The sequence below is a fragment of the Hipposideros armiger genome, unplaced genomic scaffold (assembly GCF_001890085.2).
Source record: "Hipposideros armiger isolate ML-2016 unplaced genomic scaffold, ASM189008v1 scaffold_18, whole genome shotgun sequence".
Lineage (NCBI taxonomy): Eukaryota > Metazoa > Chordata > Mammalia > Chiroptera > Hipposideridae > Hipposideros > Hipposideros armiger.
In genome coordinates this window covers 2,894,434-2,909,261 of record NW_017731368.1, presented here as the reverse complement: position 1 = coordinate 2,909,261, position 14,828 = coordinate 2,894,434, and the positions used below count along the sequence as shown (strand labels likewise).

The 14,828-nt window shown below is 49.8% G+C and overlaps 2 protein-coding genes across 3 annotated transcripts in view; one reads left to right on the top strand and one right to left on the bottom strand.

The window, feature by feature from the left end:
• The window catches only part of KLHL18 (kelch like family member 18), a 65,694-nt gene extending 64,002 nt beyond the window's left edge, over positions 1-1,692 (top strand). Inside the window, exons 11-12 of one of the 2 annotated variants that reach the window (XR_002122754.1) lie at positions 231-545; positions 1,002-1,692. The gene's annotated coding sequence lies outside the window, so the exon portion shown is untranslated. Of the gene's footprint in view, positions 1-230 lie in introns of both variants that reach the window. The other variant, XR_002122753.1, reaches the window with a different exon arrangement.
• A 91-nt stretch (positions 1,693-1,783) lies between these two features.
• LOC109376614 (15 kDa protein B-like) lies at positions 1,784-4,805 on the bottom strand. The gene is made up of 4 exons (XM_019632667.1): positions 4,557-4,805; positions 3,798-3,902; positions 3,042-3,125; positions 1,784-2,529 (listed from the first exon to the last, which is right to left on the bottom strand). The coding sequence occupies exons 1-4, from the start codon at positions 4,731-4,733 to the stop codon at positions 2,389-2,391; spliced, it is 507 nt and encodes a 168-aa protein (XP_019488212.1). The 5' UTR covers positions 4,734-4,805; the 3' UTR covers positions 1,784-2,388.
• Positions 4,806-14,828: the final 10,023 nt, after the last annotated feature.

Sequence of the window (14,828 nt, the reverse complement as noted above, 5' to 3'; positions counted from 1 at the left end):
AAACAGCGTTCGTTAGTGTTCAGCAGCAGGAGTGACTTGAATAAATGGATGCCTAGATACTCAGTGGAGCATCAGGCAGGGAGAAAACAGTTCTGTGATGGGTCGATAGTGACTGAAGTGTGTTAGCTGATAGGTTAAATGAGAAGAAACTGGCTGTAAAATGGAGCATATACCGTGAGGTCATTTTTGTTTTAAACATGAAACTCACATTTGTGTGTGTCTCTCTGTAGGTGTGAGGAGTGGAATTGGATTCCTGCAGCCTTTAAACATAGCCCTCGAGGCCTGTTGACCTGTGTTCCTGCCCCTGCCCCCGGTGGACTCTCCCTTCTCAGTCCTGCTTCCGTGGGACCATAGACTTTCAGAAGCTGCAAGGCTAAGAGGCTGAGCAGTATTTGGGGCTTCGGAGCTATGTCGCGGCCTGATGGGTCGCGGCCATGAGAATGCAACCGTGTGGCCCCCGGCAGTGCCTGGTGGCTGGTCCTCTAGGCCCACCTCTCATGGGGCCCAGCACGATGGGCCGGCTCCCCCGGACCATGTGGAATGCGGTGCGGACCACCACAGAGGGGCCGTGGGCTTCCTGGGAGAGCTTGCTCAGCCCAGTGTCAGAGTGTCCAGGGCCCAAGGGGCTGGGCCTGGTGTCCCCTAGAAGACCTGGTGAGGCCTGGAAGCACTCTCTTCCGGAAGTGGGCGTCAGGCAAGGGAGTGGTATGCGGTGTGAATGAGAGTGCCGCTGCTTTCTGTGGGGCTGCAGGGGTGAGACATGACCTTCTCCAGCTAAACAGCTTTCCCCACTATGGGGAGAGGGTCTGAGGGTCTCAATCTATCCTGCTCAGCCCAAACCTGACCATTTCCCAGCCCCACCCCAGGGTCACTCCCTGCAGCATCCGCCTCGCCTCTCCCCCACCAGTGGGTGCTGCCCAGGATTTAGGTGGCCAGGGTGTTGGAGTGTGGACTGTAGGCAAGTCTACCAGTTTCCTTAATTTTCTCACTTAACATTACAGGTGATGTGTGCGCTTTGCAAGGCAGTTGTGAGAGCTGAGAGGCTGTATGGGAAGTGGCGTCCATATGTGATGGTGTCCCCAGCCTCCTTCTATGACTAAAAAACCCATCCCCCCAAGGGGTTCTCCACCATGGCCCCTCAAATGAGAGTCACTCAGATATTTCTGCATCACAGACTCTTGAAGGAGGAGCATGCTAGAGAAGAAAAGGGGGTTCATCCATCGACAAGTACTCCACAACGGTGTGCCCGGCTCTGTTCTCGGGGCTGCATGCATCAGGGACCAAGACTGAGGCTGGCTGGTCCAGATGCCAGTGGTGAGAGACAGCGGGCAGCCAAGGATGACAGTCATGTTTGGGGATAGCTGACGTTGCCATCAGGTGGGCTGGAGGAAGAACAGGTTTGAAGGGAAGCTACTGAGCGTGTGATACCCTTTGGACATCCATGGGAGGTGTCCAGGAGGCAGTGTGATACACAAGTTGTGTTCAGCGAAAGGTTCTGGCTGGAGCTTTGTGATAATGGAGGAGGCATAAAGGAGCTAAAGGCAGTTGAGCAGGCTGGGGGTAGGTTACTGTGCTGCTTTCCTGAGCCGCCAGATGGCCCTCAGGTGCCCCTCTCTGCCCTAACCCCATGTTTCTCCCCATCGTCTCCGCCCTGACCTCAGGGACTCTGGGTTCCATGAGGCACAGTGGAATTGCCCCCAGGTTCTGCCTCATTGGTCTCCTCTCCCAAAGTCCAGCTGGTCCAGCTCTAAACACTTTATTTGTTCACTCATTCACTTAGTCATTTATTTCAGAAACATTTTATTGAGACTCTCTCCTGTGGTTCTCACCAGGGAGCAGACTGACCCCCTTGGAGGTTCCTGGAAGGGACATTTAGTTGTCATAGTGACTGGGCAGGGAGCAGGGGTGCTCAGGGTCCTGTACAAAAGGAACTGCCCTCCCAGGATTCTAGGAGTGCCTGGATGGGAAAGTCATTCCACAGTCACCTGCAGCTGGCTTGGGAAGGCCCAGCTGTGAGCAGACACAGTGCTGTCTGGCCAGGGGCACAGCAGCTAGTGCCAGTATGGTTTGAGGGTGGTAAATGCTCAGATGAGGTCATCATTCCCATCACCCTCACTGATGGGAAAGAGACTTCTGCCCAGGACAGAGCAAGCAGGGAGGCTTCATGGAGGAGGTGACTTTGGAGCTGTGCTTTGAAGAATGAGTAGGATTTACCAAGACACAGGATGGGCAGGAATCCAGACAGAGGGAAGCAGGTGTGCAAAGGCAGAGGAGTGTGGATGGGCTCCGACTCTGTAGAAAGGGGGTGCTGAGGGCAGCAGAGGGGGTGGGCAGGTGGGAAGAGGGGGTCGTGGTGGGGATACAGAGCCTCCTTTCCCTTCTCCAGCCCTAGAAATTTCTCAGGATGTTGGCGATGATGTCGTATTTGGCTTTCTCATACATGTCTCTGACCACAGGTGGCAGCTTAGATGTGTCGACCTCCGAAGCGGCTGCCTCCGAGGACCCAGCAGAACGTTTCTTGCGGAGGACCTGCAGAAGCGATGCTGGGTAGTCACTGCCGTCACCCTCACCCACTGACCTCCTTTCCTGCCCTGCCTGTGGCCTCTCTCTCCAGGCGAGGATGAAGAGACGGAGGCCCAGGTAGCCACGTTGGTGATGGAGCTGGAGGCAGTCCCCAGTCAGGCCCTTCCCTTTGGAGCCCAGAGGGCCTGGGCAGGCCTGGACTCTGGAACTCACTTCCACCCTGGCTATTCCACTCACTGGCCAGGAGACTCCACCTCTGACGTCGGTTTTCCCAAATGTGGGATGGGGGGAGGGTCAGGTTCCATGGAGTCTCTTGTGCCCAGAGCAGAGTCAGTGTCCAGAGGACTCCGATTGACCTTTCCAGCCCTGACCAACAGTCTCTCCTCCCCTCCCCTCCTGCCAAATGACTAGCCCACTAGCCTTCCTCAAGATCCTCCCGACGACTTGCATTGAGAAGGGCTCGATCAGCCTCATTCTCCAAGCAAGGAAATTTAGGCCCCACGTACCCACTGGCTCACCTCTGGCTGGCGCGGGCGGCAGTTGACCAACAGGATGCGGTAATGCTGCCGGATGGCGAAGACACCAGTGCAGTTCCGCTCTTCCTGCGGGGCGGCAAACACGGGGGCTGGAAACGTCCTTACCACTGGGTCCCCGGATGAACAACCCTAACCCCATGACCCACCCTGGCGTGTCCCTCATCTTCCCAAACCAGAGATGCAAGCTGAGGATTACCCCAGGGCCCAGGAAAGGGCACCGCTGGGAAGGACCTGAGTGGACCAGATGCTCACCCATCAAGATAAAGAACATTCCTGTTACTCAGTAGGAATAAGCATCCTTAGATTAGCATGCCTGGAGGGAGCAATGTTTCTTTAAAATGTGTGTGTACATAAAAACAACCATAGAAGATGACACACTGGCTGTTAATGTTGTCTGTCCCTGGGTCGTAGGGTTGTAGGATTTTTACCTTATTTTGCTTCTCCACATTTTGTTAATATGCTATCATAAAATGTTAGTTTTCTAATTTTATAAAAGCGGTTATCTCTAGGTGGATTATGGTCCCACTTTTTCTAGTTAGTAATTTTGTTTAGCATGTATTACTTGTCTAATAAGGATTGATAATTTATAGTAAGAAAAAGCAATGGGGAAACAACTGGTTTTAAAAAGGCTTCCATGGTGAGACCTCACACGGCCAGGTGCGGGGGTGGGGACAAACACACAGAGCCCTTGAGCGGGAAGAGAGGACAAGCCGTCTGCCCCTGGGCCGGGAGACTCACTCCGCCCTCTTTGAAGGCACATTCTTGGGGTTGTCTCTGCTGGCCCTCTGAAAGGCACACCGTCTCTTTAATCCTGAAGTTGAGCAATGTCTTGGTGGTGGAGCTCTACAGAAGCAAGAGAAAAATGTCCTCAGCGTCTCCCTTTCAAAGATGAGGGAACAAAGGCACAGACAGGTCACAGGTACAAGTTGGAAATCTCTGAGCCGAGATCTGCACTTTCCATCAACACCGTGGTGGTGGTGGTGGTGGGGGCCCTACGTGGCCGCAGCGGAGATTTAAGGTGGTGGTGGGGTGGGGGCTTATGGAAACTGGTGGAAGGATACCACTTCATAGCCATCCGACCTTGAGGGGTCAATTCCGGTCTTTGCCCCTCACTTCCCTCTTCTGTGAAACAGGAACAAGAATAGCAGCCTTGCACGCTCAGCTGCCAGGAGAGAGGGAATGGGGCAGGAGGGGGACACTGGAAGCCCCTGGGGAGGCTCTGGTGAAACCAGTCCCTTTCCTGTCTGTCTTTTGAAAGAGTTCAATGTATTCCTTCAAGCCCAGGGCCCCACATGCCTGGGTGAAGCCCCAAATTTCCCAGCTAGTCAGCTGTCAGGCCCAGGATTGCAACCTTTTCTTACCTTCCGATGGGAGAAACACTCTAACAATAACAATAGCTAATGCCTGAGCCAGGCACTCTCCCCTGCCTGCCACCCTCACAGGCCGCTCTAAGGCAGGTGTTACCCGCTGCCCTGGCCTGGGTCCATGCACACTCACCGAACTAGGCGGTGGGAGGGCTTCCAGCAGGCCAAAGAGAGGCTGTCCTCGTTGTCCATGATTGAAGATCTGCAAGGCCTCCGTGACAATCTCTTCATAGCTTGCACTGCGTTGGGCCACACAGGCCATTGCTGCCAAGCCTACCACCAGCACGAGTGCCCTCCAGACCCCTGCCATTGTCCCTTCTCTGCTCCACTGTCAGTGGCAGCCCCTTTTAGGTGTTACTCAGACTGCCTTGCCCAAGGGCTTCTGGCAAAATACAGGGCTGGTGCCTTCCTGAAAGGGGCCGCTCTTTTCCTCTGTCAGATGCCCAGTGTTGGCCAATGTTTCAAAATACCATTAGCTAAGTAAGAAGCAAGTATATCTGGGCAACAGGCCAGGGCCTAGGAATGAGGCAGGACACCTGTGATGTTGGACAGTCCTTTCACTCTAGGCCTCAGTGTCCCCACCTGTGCCACAAAAATGCAGCACCTTTCCTCCCTCCAGCGTGTCCCGGGCCCTCCAGGGACCTTCCCAGCACTGGGTACTTTCTCCCTAGAAAAGGTTCCAACATGACAGGTTTGCACATATGCCACAAGGTCAGGGGCCTCTAAGCCTCATCCACAAAACCAGACCCCCTCCCTAGCTCCCTAGGTCACTCGGCCAGCAGATGGCACCAAGGACATAATGCTGTGACAACACGGCCACAGCCTAGGGGGTCATGGGCTACACAGAAGCCCAGCAGATTTGAAATGATGTTCTTTTCCTCAGGACCAGGTTTAATTCTTGGGTGAGGGGCCCTCCTGTACCAGTGTCTGTGAGTGGAAAGGGAGTAACAGAGGATTCATCCCTCCCTCCCCTGCACAGGACAAGCCGCCTAGTTCAGGCCACTGAAAGGGAGGGCCTCCAGGGAAGACGGGGTTTCGGGACTGCCCAAGTACACCCTCCTGGAGAGCCAGGCAGTGAGCAGTAGCACAGCCAAACATGGCAGACCTTCGAGACAGCCTGGCCTTTGCAGTGAGAGCTTGGAGACTTGGGGAGCCCCCCTGAGGGGGGGTGCCAAACCTGCCTCAGGTGTTCTGGCTTTTAGGACAGTGATGGCTCAGGACCAGCTGATGCTGTTAGCAACCACAGAGCTCTTACCTACTCAGGCTCTAACCAGGGGACTACCATTAACCTGATTTTGCAGATGAAACTCAGGTGCCAGGAGGTTAAGAACTGGGCCCAGGCAAAGAGCTGGTAAGTGGAGGTGCTGGGATTCCAACCCAGGGCAGTAGCATCTACCCACTGCATGGCCTTCAGCGTGGGGCTGTGCGTCTCGGCCTCCATCTCCTGGAGCTGAGCTCCAGAGAATGAGGGCAGTATTCCAGGCTGCCAGCAGGAAGTTTCCCCAGTCCCCATCTGGCCTGTGACTTGACCCTGGGGCCTGAGGTTGGGGCGGGGGGGAGGGCGAGGCTCTGGGGGTCAGCTGGAAAATGCAGGGAGCAGGAAGTGGGCACCCGGGGAAAAGGCCTCCACCTGCAGGAGGCAAGAGAGCCCACCCAGGTGAACGGTTCCACTCCACGACGGTTTACTCAGCCAGCAGCACAGACAGCTGAGACCTGCGAGTCCTTGTGAACATCCCCGTAGCTTCCATGCCTCTTTGAGAAGATGGTTGAAGCAAAAGCTTTCACAAGGGCCAGAGAATTGTGAAGAAGGAAGCCCAGTGGGCCCTTGGGCAAGCCTCTCCTTTCTTGGGCCTCAGCTTACCCCTTGCTGTAATAGGGTGTTTGGGGTGGGGCACAGGTTCCAGGAACCCTTAGGCCTTGCCCAAGTGGCCTACACAAGTCAAGTAGGGTGGAGAAAGAGGCTGTGTCCCCATTGGTCCCATGGGGACACACACCTGATGTTCCAGAAACATCACTGTGGACACAAGTTGCCCCACTACCCACAGACACAGAGACTTTGGATAGGAAGGCCCTGGCATCTGAGAGTCCCATAGTTGACCCCAGTCCTGACCAGGCAGGTTTGGCACCCCCGAGGGGGGCTCCCCAAGTCTCCAAGCTCTCACTGCAAAGGCCAGGCTGTCTCGAAGGTCTGCCATGTTTGGCTGTGCTACTGCTCACTGCCTGGCTCTCCAGGAGGGTGTACTTGGGCAGTCCCGAAACCCCGTCTTCCCTGGAGGCCCTCCCTTTCAGTGGCCTGAACTAGGCGGCTTGTCCTGTGCAGGGGAGGGAGGGATGAATCCTCTGTTACTCCCTTTCCACTCACAGACACTGGTACAGGAGGGCCCCTCACCCAAGAATTAAACCTGGTCCTGAGGAAAAGAACATCATTTCAAATCTGCTGGGCTTCTGTGTAGCCCATGACCCCCTAGGCTGTGGCCGTGTTGTCACAGCATTATGTCCTTGGTGCCATCTGCTGGCCGAGTGACCTAGGGAGCTAGGGAGGGGGTCTGGTTTTGTGGATGAGGCTTAGAGGCCCCTGGACCTTGTGGCATATTTGCAAACCTGTCATGTTGGAACCTTTTCTAGGGAGAAAGTACCCAGTGCTGGGAGGGTCCCTGGAGGGTGCGGGACACGCTGGAGGGAGGAAGGGTTCTTCATCGCTGGGCAGCTTCTCCTCTGCTCCATCCATGGGAGCTTCTTTCTGGGCCAAAGGGAGGCAGGCTGCCTCAGTACCGCTCCCCGAGCTCCAGGAGCCCAAATGGTGCCAGGAGGAAGGGATACAATGGAGTTTCTTCCACCCTGGCTTTCAGTTTGCCAGGTGAGACCAAGACAGCTTCCTCCCCTTTTTTTTCCTTACCCTCCTCTCCTCTTCTCCTTTCTCTCTTCTCTCCCTTCCGCTGCCACACCTGACCTCTGACCCTTCCTCAGCACCCACATGGTGTTTGGGGCAACGTCTTTCCCTCTCCATGCCTCAGCTCCCCCACCTGTAATGCAGTGATTCTGGATTCTCACTCAGGTAAGGCGGCATGGGGAGGGCTACGTGGTGCCTGTTTGGGTGGCTATGACCGTTCTTCCTGGACATACCTCCTGGTGCTTATGGGCAGGAGTCTCTCCAGGGTATATGACACCCAGCAGTGGAATTGCTGGGGCCCAAGGGACGTGTAGTGTCAACCCAACTAGATAATGCCCAACAGTTTTCCAAAGTGATGGCACCAATTTACAGCCCCACCTGGATGAGCATTCCAGTCGCTGCCCCTCCTCGCCAACAGTTATCTTTGACTGATGGACACTCATTCGTCTGACGAGTATGAAGTAGACTGTCGTCGTGGTTTGGGTTTGCCTTTTCCTGTTTACTGATGATGTTGGACATCTTTCCATAGGTTTTTGGCTGTTCCCATAAGTTCCCACATAAGATGAGTGCCCGTTTTTTTTCTATTGGGTTGTTTGTCTTTCTTGAGAACTTATGAGAGTTCTTTACACATTCCAGACGGTAATCATTTGTTCGCTATATCCCACCAATATCTTCTCCCAATTTGTCTTTCCACTTTCTTTATGGTGTCCTGTTTTACTTTTAATTTTTTATCCTGACATAATTTCAGACTTACACAGAAAAGTGGCAAAAGTGGTACAAAGAATTCCTTCATACCCTTCACCCAGATTCCCCAAATGTTAGCATTTCACCACATTTGCATCCTCTCTCTCTCTCCCTCTCTCTCATATATATATATATATATATATATATATATATATATATAATTATATTATGTATATAATATACACATATTTATTCTCTCCTCTCTCCTTTCCTCCCGCCAAGACATTTGAGACTAAGGGGCAGAGGCAGAATGATGTCTTTTTACACCTCAATATTTCAGTGTATATTTCCTAAAAACAAGAATAGTCCCTCATATGAACAAGTCTCAAAATCAGGAAATTAACACTGATACACTACCATTATCTAATCTACAGGCCTTATTCAGATTTTACCAATCATCCTAGTAGTGCCCTTTAGAGCAAAAGCAAATCCCATATCCTGTGTTGTATTCAGTTGCTATGTCTCTTTACGTCCTTTAATCTGGAACAGTGTTTCTTTGTGTTTCATAAGTGACATTTTTGGAAATTATTGACCAGTGATTTCATAGACCGTCCCTCAGTTTCGATTTGTCTAATGTTTATTCACGATTAGATTAAGGCAATGTATTTTTGATGCTGTGTCCTCAGTGCATCACAGAGGCATGTGATGTAGCTTGATCGCATTGCTGGTGATATTAAATTTCACCACTTGGTTAAGGTGGGGCCTGTCAAATTTCTTCGTATAAAGTTACTATTTTCCCCTTTGTAATTAATAAGGATATTGTGGGGAGATACTATGGGACTTTGTAATTATCCTGTTACTTTACTGCTTAAGTCCACTCATTTTATGTCCATTGATGATTTTGCCTGAATTATTAATATGATAGTTACCGAATAGTAGTTTTCTAATTTCATCTTTCCTTGTACCTCTAGTAATTGGCTTTCTACTGTAAAGAAGAGCTTTTCTCATCAAATTATTTATTTATACCTGTATAAATTCATGTATTTTTTATAAGAGTTTATTTGAACCAAAACTCATAACATATGAGCTGGGGAGCAAGATCTCAAATGCTCCAATTCATGTACTCTTTTCTTCGATGGGTTATTAAGCCTTCCTAATCTTATTTTATTTTGATGGTCAGATTGACCCACATTTGGCAGGTGAAGGTCTCTTAAGCTGGTTCCTGTGTTGTATGATGTCTTTTGCTCAACAGGATTTCTTAACTCAAATGAAGTTTAATTTGTTGATCTGCCTTCATGTCTGGTGCTTTTTATAGCTTGTTTAAGAAATCCTTCCCTACTTGACTTTAAAAAGATATTCTCCTGTATCTATTTTTACAAGTTAGAGATATTTGCGTTTCTCTTTTAGCCCTTAATATACCTGAAATTAACTTCTTTTTTTTTTTAATTGGGGAACTGGGGGGATGGGAACAGTGCTGGGGAATTGGGGGAAAGGGAACAGACTAGTTGCTGTCGTTTTGTTCTTCAGTCTAGTTGTGGAGGACGTTGCTTCACTGACCCAAGTTGGCACCATCATTGCGCTCTTCCCGGGTGAGGCAGATCAGTCGCCGGCTTCTGGACGGCCGCTCACAGCGGCTGCTGGCCGCTCACGCTGGCTGCTGGCTACATACGGTAGCCCATGGCAACCCACTGCCACAGGGGCTGCAGCCTACGCCGTCGCCGGCGACTCATGGCAGCCCAGCTCCAGGTTGAGCTGTTGTTCAGCATCTTAGCTGTGGAGGGCAGTGTCACTGGCCCTCATATGTGGGATCCGAACCAGGGCCCTCTGTCGTCCCAAGCCAGTTCTTAACCATCGCGCCCCTCAGCCGGCCCTGAAATTAACTTTTTACGTTAACTTTTTTTGAACTGTAACATGTATACTAAAAAAAAAAAAAAAAATGCTCAAAAGAGAAATGTAGAACTTGGTTTATTTACCTCCTACAGGAGTAAGTAAACAAACTCCTATAACCAGCACCCTGATGGATCAAGAATCAGAGCAGTCTCAGAATCCCAAAAGCTCCTACTTCCAATCACTTTTCTCCCCAACCCCCAATGATGACCACTCTCCTAACATCAAACACCAGAAACGTGATGTGAGGTAGATTCTATATCAGTCAGGGTTTTCCAGAGAAACAAGACCAAGAGGAGACAGGCAGATAGATTGCTGATAGGTAGACAGACAGAGATAGACAGATGGGTTTTAAGGAACTGGCTGACATGATTACGGGGTTTGGCAAGTCCAAAATCTATCGGGTAGGCGGGCAGGCTGGACACTCAGGCATGAATTGTTCTTGCAGTTTGGAAGCAGCATTTCTTCATATAAGGACACCAGTCATTGGATGAGAGCCTATCCTGAGCCAGTATGTCCTCATCTTAATTAGATTTCATCTGCAAAGACCTTATTTCCAAATAAGGTCACATTCACAGATACTAGGGGATTAGGGACTTCAACATATCTTTTTGAGGGATACAATTCAACCCATAACAGACTCCAATTTAATTTTTTTCACATGGATGACCAGTTGACCTGCATCATTTACTCAGTAGCCCCTCCTCTCCTCACTGGCCTGCAGTAGTGCCTCTGGAGTCTGTGTGAGCATGGGCGTCTTCAGTCTGTGTCTGGCTGCTCTGTTCAGCTCTGATGGTCTAATGTTATGTTCCTGAGCGAATATCCACACTGTGCCAATCACTCAGCTTTCTAACAGAACTAGACATCTGGTGGAACCGGTCTTCTTGTGTTGTTTCTCTTGTTTAAGAATGTATAGGTTCTCTAAGGCCTTTGCTTTTCCATGTAAATTTGAGAAACAGCTTGTCAACTTACACACACACACGAGTTTGACAGGCATTGCGTTGAGTCTATGGGTCACCTTTCTTCTTCCAGGAGGCCTTCTCTCCTCACCAACCCCATTAGGCTATCTGCCCCCTCTGGGTTCACACTTTGCCCCACCGAATTCTATGAGGTGATTTGGCCTAAGCACACCCAACCCAACCCCCTGCGGTATATTCCTTTCTCAAGTTTCCTATGTGTGTCCGTATCCCAGACCCCCTCTGAAAGACCCTGAAGGCAGGAGCTGAGTGGTGCAGTTCTGTCTCTACTCTCCCCTCCTAGTGCCCAGAACAGCGTCCTGGGAATCCATAATCCTTGGTATTGACCCTTTCTCCTAGTCACCCCAACCCCCGTCTATCAATACAGAAGCCAGTGTAACCCTTAAGAAACTTACATCAGATCATATCTCTCCTCTGGTCCAAAGCTTCCCATGGGAAAGCCCAAATCCTCACCATGGTTTTTGGGACCCCACCCCAACTGCAACCCTCCTCCTCACCCCTACCCATTGCCTGTCTGAGCCCATCTCCTGCTCTTCTCCACACTCACTCGGCCGCAGCCACTCGGGCCTCCTTGCTGTTCTTCAGGCATGCCAGGCAGCCTTGGATCAGTGCAACTGCATTTGCTATTCTCTCTTTCTAGAACACTCTTCCCCTCGCAATGACCCTGGTTTGCTCCTTCACTTCCTTCAGGTCTCTGCTCAAACAGTATTTTCTCAGTAAAGCCTTCCATGACCACCCAATATAAAAGATATAAAAATTGCAAATGTTCCCCGCCTCATAGTCCCACCCTCTTTTTTCTTCTCACCATAGTAGTTATTGCCATCTAATATATTGTACATTCTTTATTGTGTTAATGTTTATCTCGCCTCACTAACTGTGACCTCATGAGGGCAGAGATCTTTGCCTGCTTTATTCAACAGCATCTAGAACAGTGTATAGGGCACAGTGGGTATTGAATAAATATTTGTTGAATAAATGAACTGGGAGGGAGAAGACCCAGGCCCAGTCTGGATTCTTCATTCACTTGTTGGGAGACTTGAGTGATCCACTTCCCAGGCAGGCTTCAGTTTCCACATCGGTCAAGTGGGGAGGGTGTCTGTGTGTCTCTGAGGCCCTTACAGCTCTGCTGAGTGTGACCGGGGTTGTCTTGAGAAAGAGGTGAACTGACCCAGCAGGATGGGGTTTTGCTGCCCCCTTGTGACGGGGCCTACCCTTTCTCAGTACTGTCGAGTCTTAACGCTTCTCCAAACTCCCAACTCTGCCTGTTTTTGTGAGGAAATATGTGCACTAGGAGGGCACCCTTTACCCCAGAGATATCCTTTTTGCTATCTCACCTCCACTGGCCCATCGCCACCCCATTGCCTCAGCTTTTGAGGTCCCCTCACGGGGCCTCTTGATGTTTGATGCCTCATACCAGCTGTCCATCATGTCACCGTGACCGTGTGTTACGTGCTGAATTATGCCACCCCATCCTGTTCATATGTAGAAGTCCTAACCCCCTGCACCTCAGAATGTGACTGTATTTGGAGACAGACTCTTTAAAGAGGTAATTAAGTGAACATGAGGTCATGAGGGTGGGCCCTAATCCAATTTGATTGGTGTCCTTGCAAGAAGAGATTAGGATACAGACATGCACAGAGGGAAAATCATATGAAAACACAGGTAGAAGACATCCATCTAAAAACCAAGGAGTGAGGCCTCTAGAAACCAACCTGCTATTACCTCGATCTCAGACTTGTGGCCTTCAGAATAGTGAGAAAATAACTTCTGTTGTTTAAGCCACTCAGGCTGTGATACTCTGTTATGGCAGCCCTAGCAAATTAATATACCCTGGTACTCACAGAGTATATGTCTGTTGTTTAGTTCAACCCCAGAAGTGCCATGGGGGGCCAAGGTCGTCCCATTCTATAGAGGAGAGTGAGGCTAGGGGAAGGAAACACAGTTGCTGTAGGAGGCTCATAGGTAGGAACCCATCTGTCTGGTTTGAATCTTGGAGCCTAGCCAGAGCTCCCTTTTGCACCTACGGCTCCACCCACCTAGAAACCTCTCTTTATAGGTCCCCCCTGTCTTGCAAGGCCCAACTTAGGGCTTCCTACTCTTCCCCGTCCCTTCCTTTCTGATTGTGCCAGCCCATATTGACCTGCAACTGCTTCATCGTGACCCCTTGCTGGCCTTGTCCTTGGGGCCTGGGATGCCTGTGTCCTGTGGCCAAGCTGCCTCCTGTGGCTGCCTGCTTCTGTTGTCAGTCCCATGTCTGGATTCTTGCCTTTCCTTGTTCAGCGACCCTATGCTATAGTTTCCCAACCGTTAGCCTGTTTGGTCCCAGCTGCTGAGTCTAGGTCTAGCAACTCCCCTATGGCTGACCACTACCTCTCCATCAAAGAACCCCAGGACGGCCTGCTTTATGCGCCTGCATTGCATTTACTATAAACTGTGTTGGGCCATCTTTCTTCCCTTCCTCATGGTTTGGATTATTCTCAATTCCTCCACCTCTGACCAGGTAACCCCAAGATGGTCCTCCAGAAACAAAACGAGTTCTTTTAATAATGCTGGTAAAATTTTCTCTTTTCTTAAAAAAAAAAAAATATATATATATATATATACATATATATATATACATATATATATATATGTATATATATATATATATATCTGAAAGATTTTTCATGTTCCTAGAAAATTTTTTTATTGTGGTAAAGTATACCTAACATAAAGTTTACCATTTTAATTATTTTTTAAGTGCACAATTCAGTGGCATTAAGTACATTCACATAGGGATGCAATGATCACCACCATGTAGCTCAACAAGTTTTTTATCATCCCAAACTGAAACTCTACCCATGAAACAATAACTCTCCATTCTCCCCTCCCCTGGCCCCTGGCAACCTCTGTTCCACTTTCACTCTTTATGAAGCTGACTACACTAGGTACCTTATATAATTGGAATCATGTATTTGTCCTTTTGTGTCTGGCTTATTTCACTCAGCATAATGTCTTCAAGGTTCATTAATGTTGCAGCATGTGTCAGGATTTCCTTCCTTTTTGAGGCTGAGTAATATTGTATGTTCATTCTCTGTGTACACCACATTGTATTTATCCATTCCCCCATTGGTGGACATTTGGTTTGTTTCTACCTTCTGGCTACTGTGAATAATGTTGCTACAGTCATTGGTGTACTTGCATTTTCTTTTGCTCTAACTCCAACTGGCATGAAGGTAGGTAGACCCTTGACTGAAACTTGAAAGGTTTTGCAGTGTCACTGCAAAGAGGATCTGGACCCTACATTGTAGGTGAAGCCTCCCTTCTGAGTCCAGATCCCACATCCCAGGGTCTCTTCCACATTTTCTCTTGAATGACTCAAAGGCATCAATACGCAGCTTAACATAGACCTGAGCCTTTGCTCTTTCCCTCCAAACCTGTTCCTTTCCACTTGCCTATGTCAGTAAACTGCCCTGCAGCCACCCAGCTATACCAGCTGGAAACTTGAAAATCACCTTTGACATTCTTATTCATTCACCCCAACTTCTGACACTTTTTTCCCCTCCAAAAAATTTCTCCAATCTGCCCACTTTTCACCTCCCCTGCCCCAACCCTACACCAAGTCTCCTGGGAGACAACACAAGGCTCCTCACTGGTTTCTCTGCTTCCATTTTTGCCCTCAGTATCTCCAAGCTATTCTCTATCTTATTTCTAAAGATGGATAATACCAACATGATTTATAAATTCCTGCTCTACTGGTCACCTACTGGTGACTTGCCTGTCCAGAGGCAACAATTGTTCTCTGTTCCCTGGTTCCCTTTCAGACAGTCTGGGCGTCCTAGAAACTCACGTGGCTGGACATAATTCACCCCATCTACCCACATGGCTCTGGGCCTTCTTTTTTCACTTTTCACTCCATCTAGGTGCTCTTTCCCCATCATCACAAGTGGACACCTCCGTCTCTTAGGTAGTGTTGGGCCTTCCTGTC

What these genes read in the sequence shown, in the direction of transcription:
- LOC109376614 (XM_019632667.1), bottom strand. Translation starts at nt 4,733, where the DNA reads ATGGCAGGGGTCTGGAGGGCACTCGTGCTGGTGGTAGGCTTGGCAGCA. An exon ending in CCCTCCCACCGCCTAGTTCG is followed by an intron (nt 3,903 to 4,556) that starts GTGAGTGTGCAT and finishes TTGCTTCTGTAG; the next exon opens with AGCTCCACCACCAAGACATT. An exon ending in GCCGCCCGCGCCAGCCAGAG is followed by an intron (nt 2,530 to 3,041) that starts GTGAGCCAGTGG and finishes TCGCTTCTGCAG; the next exon opens with GTCCTCCGCAAGAAACGTTC.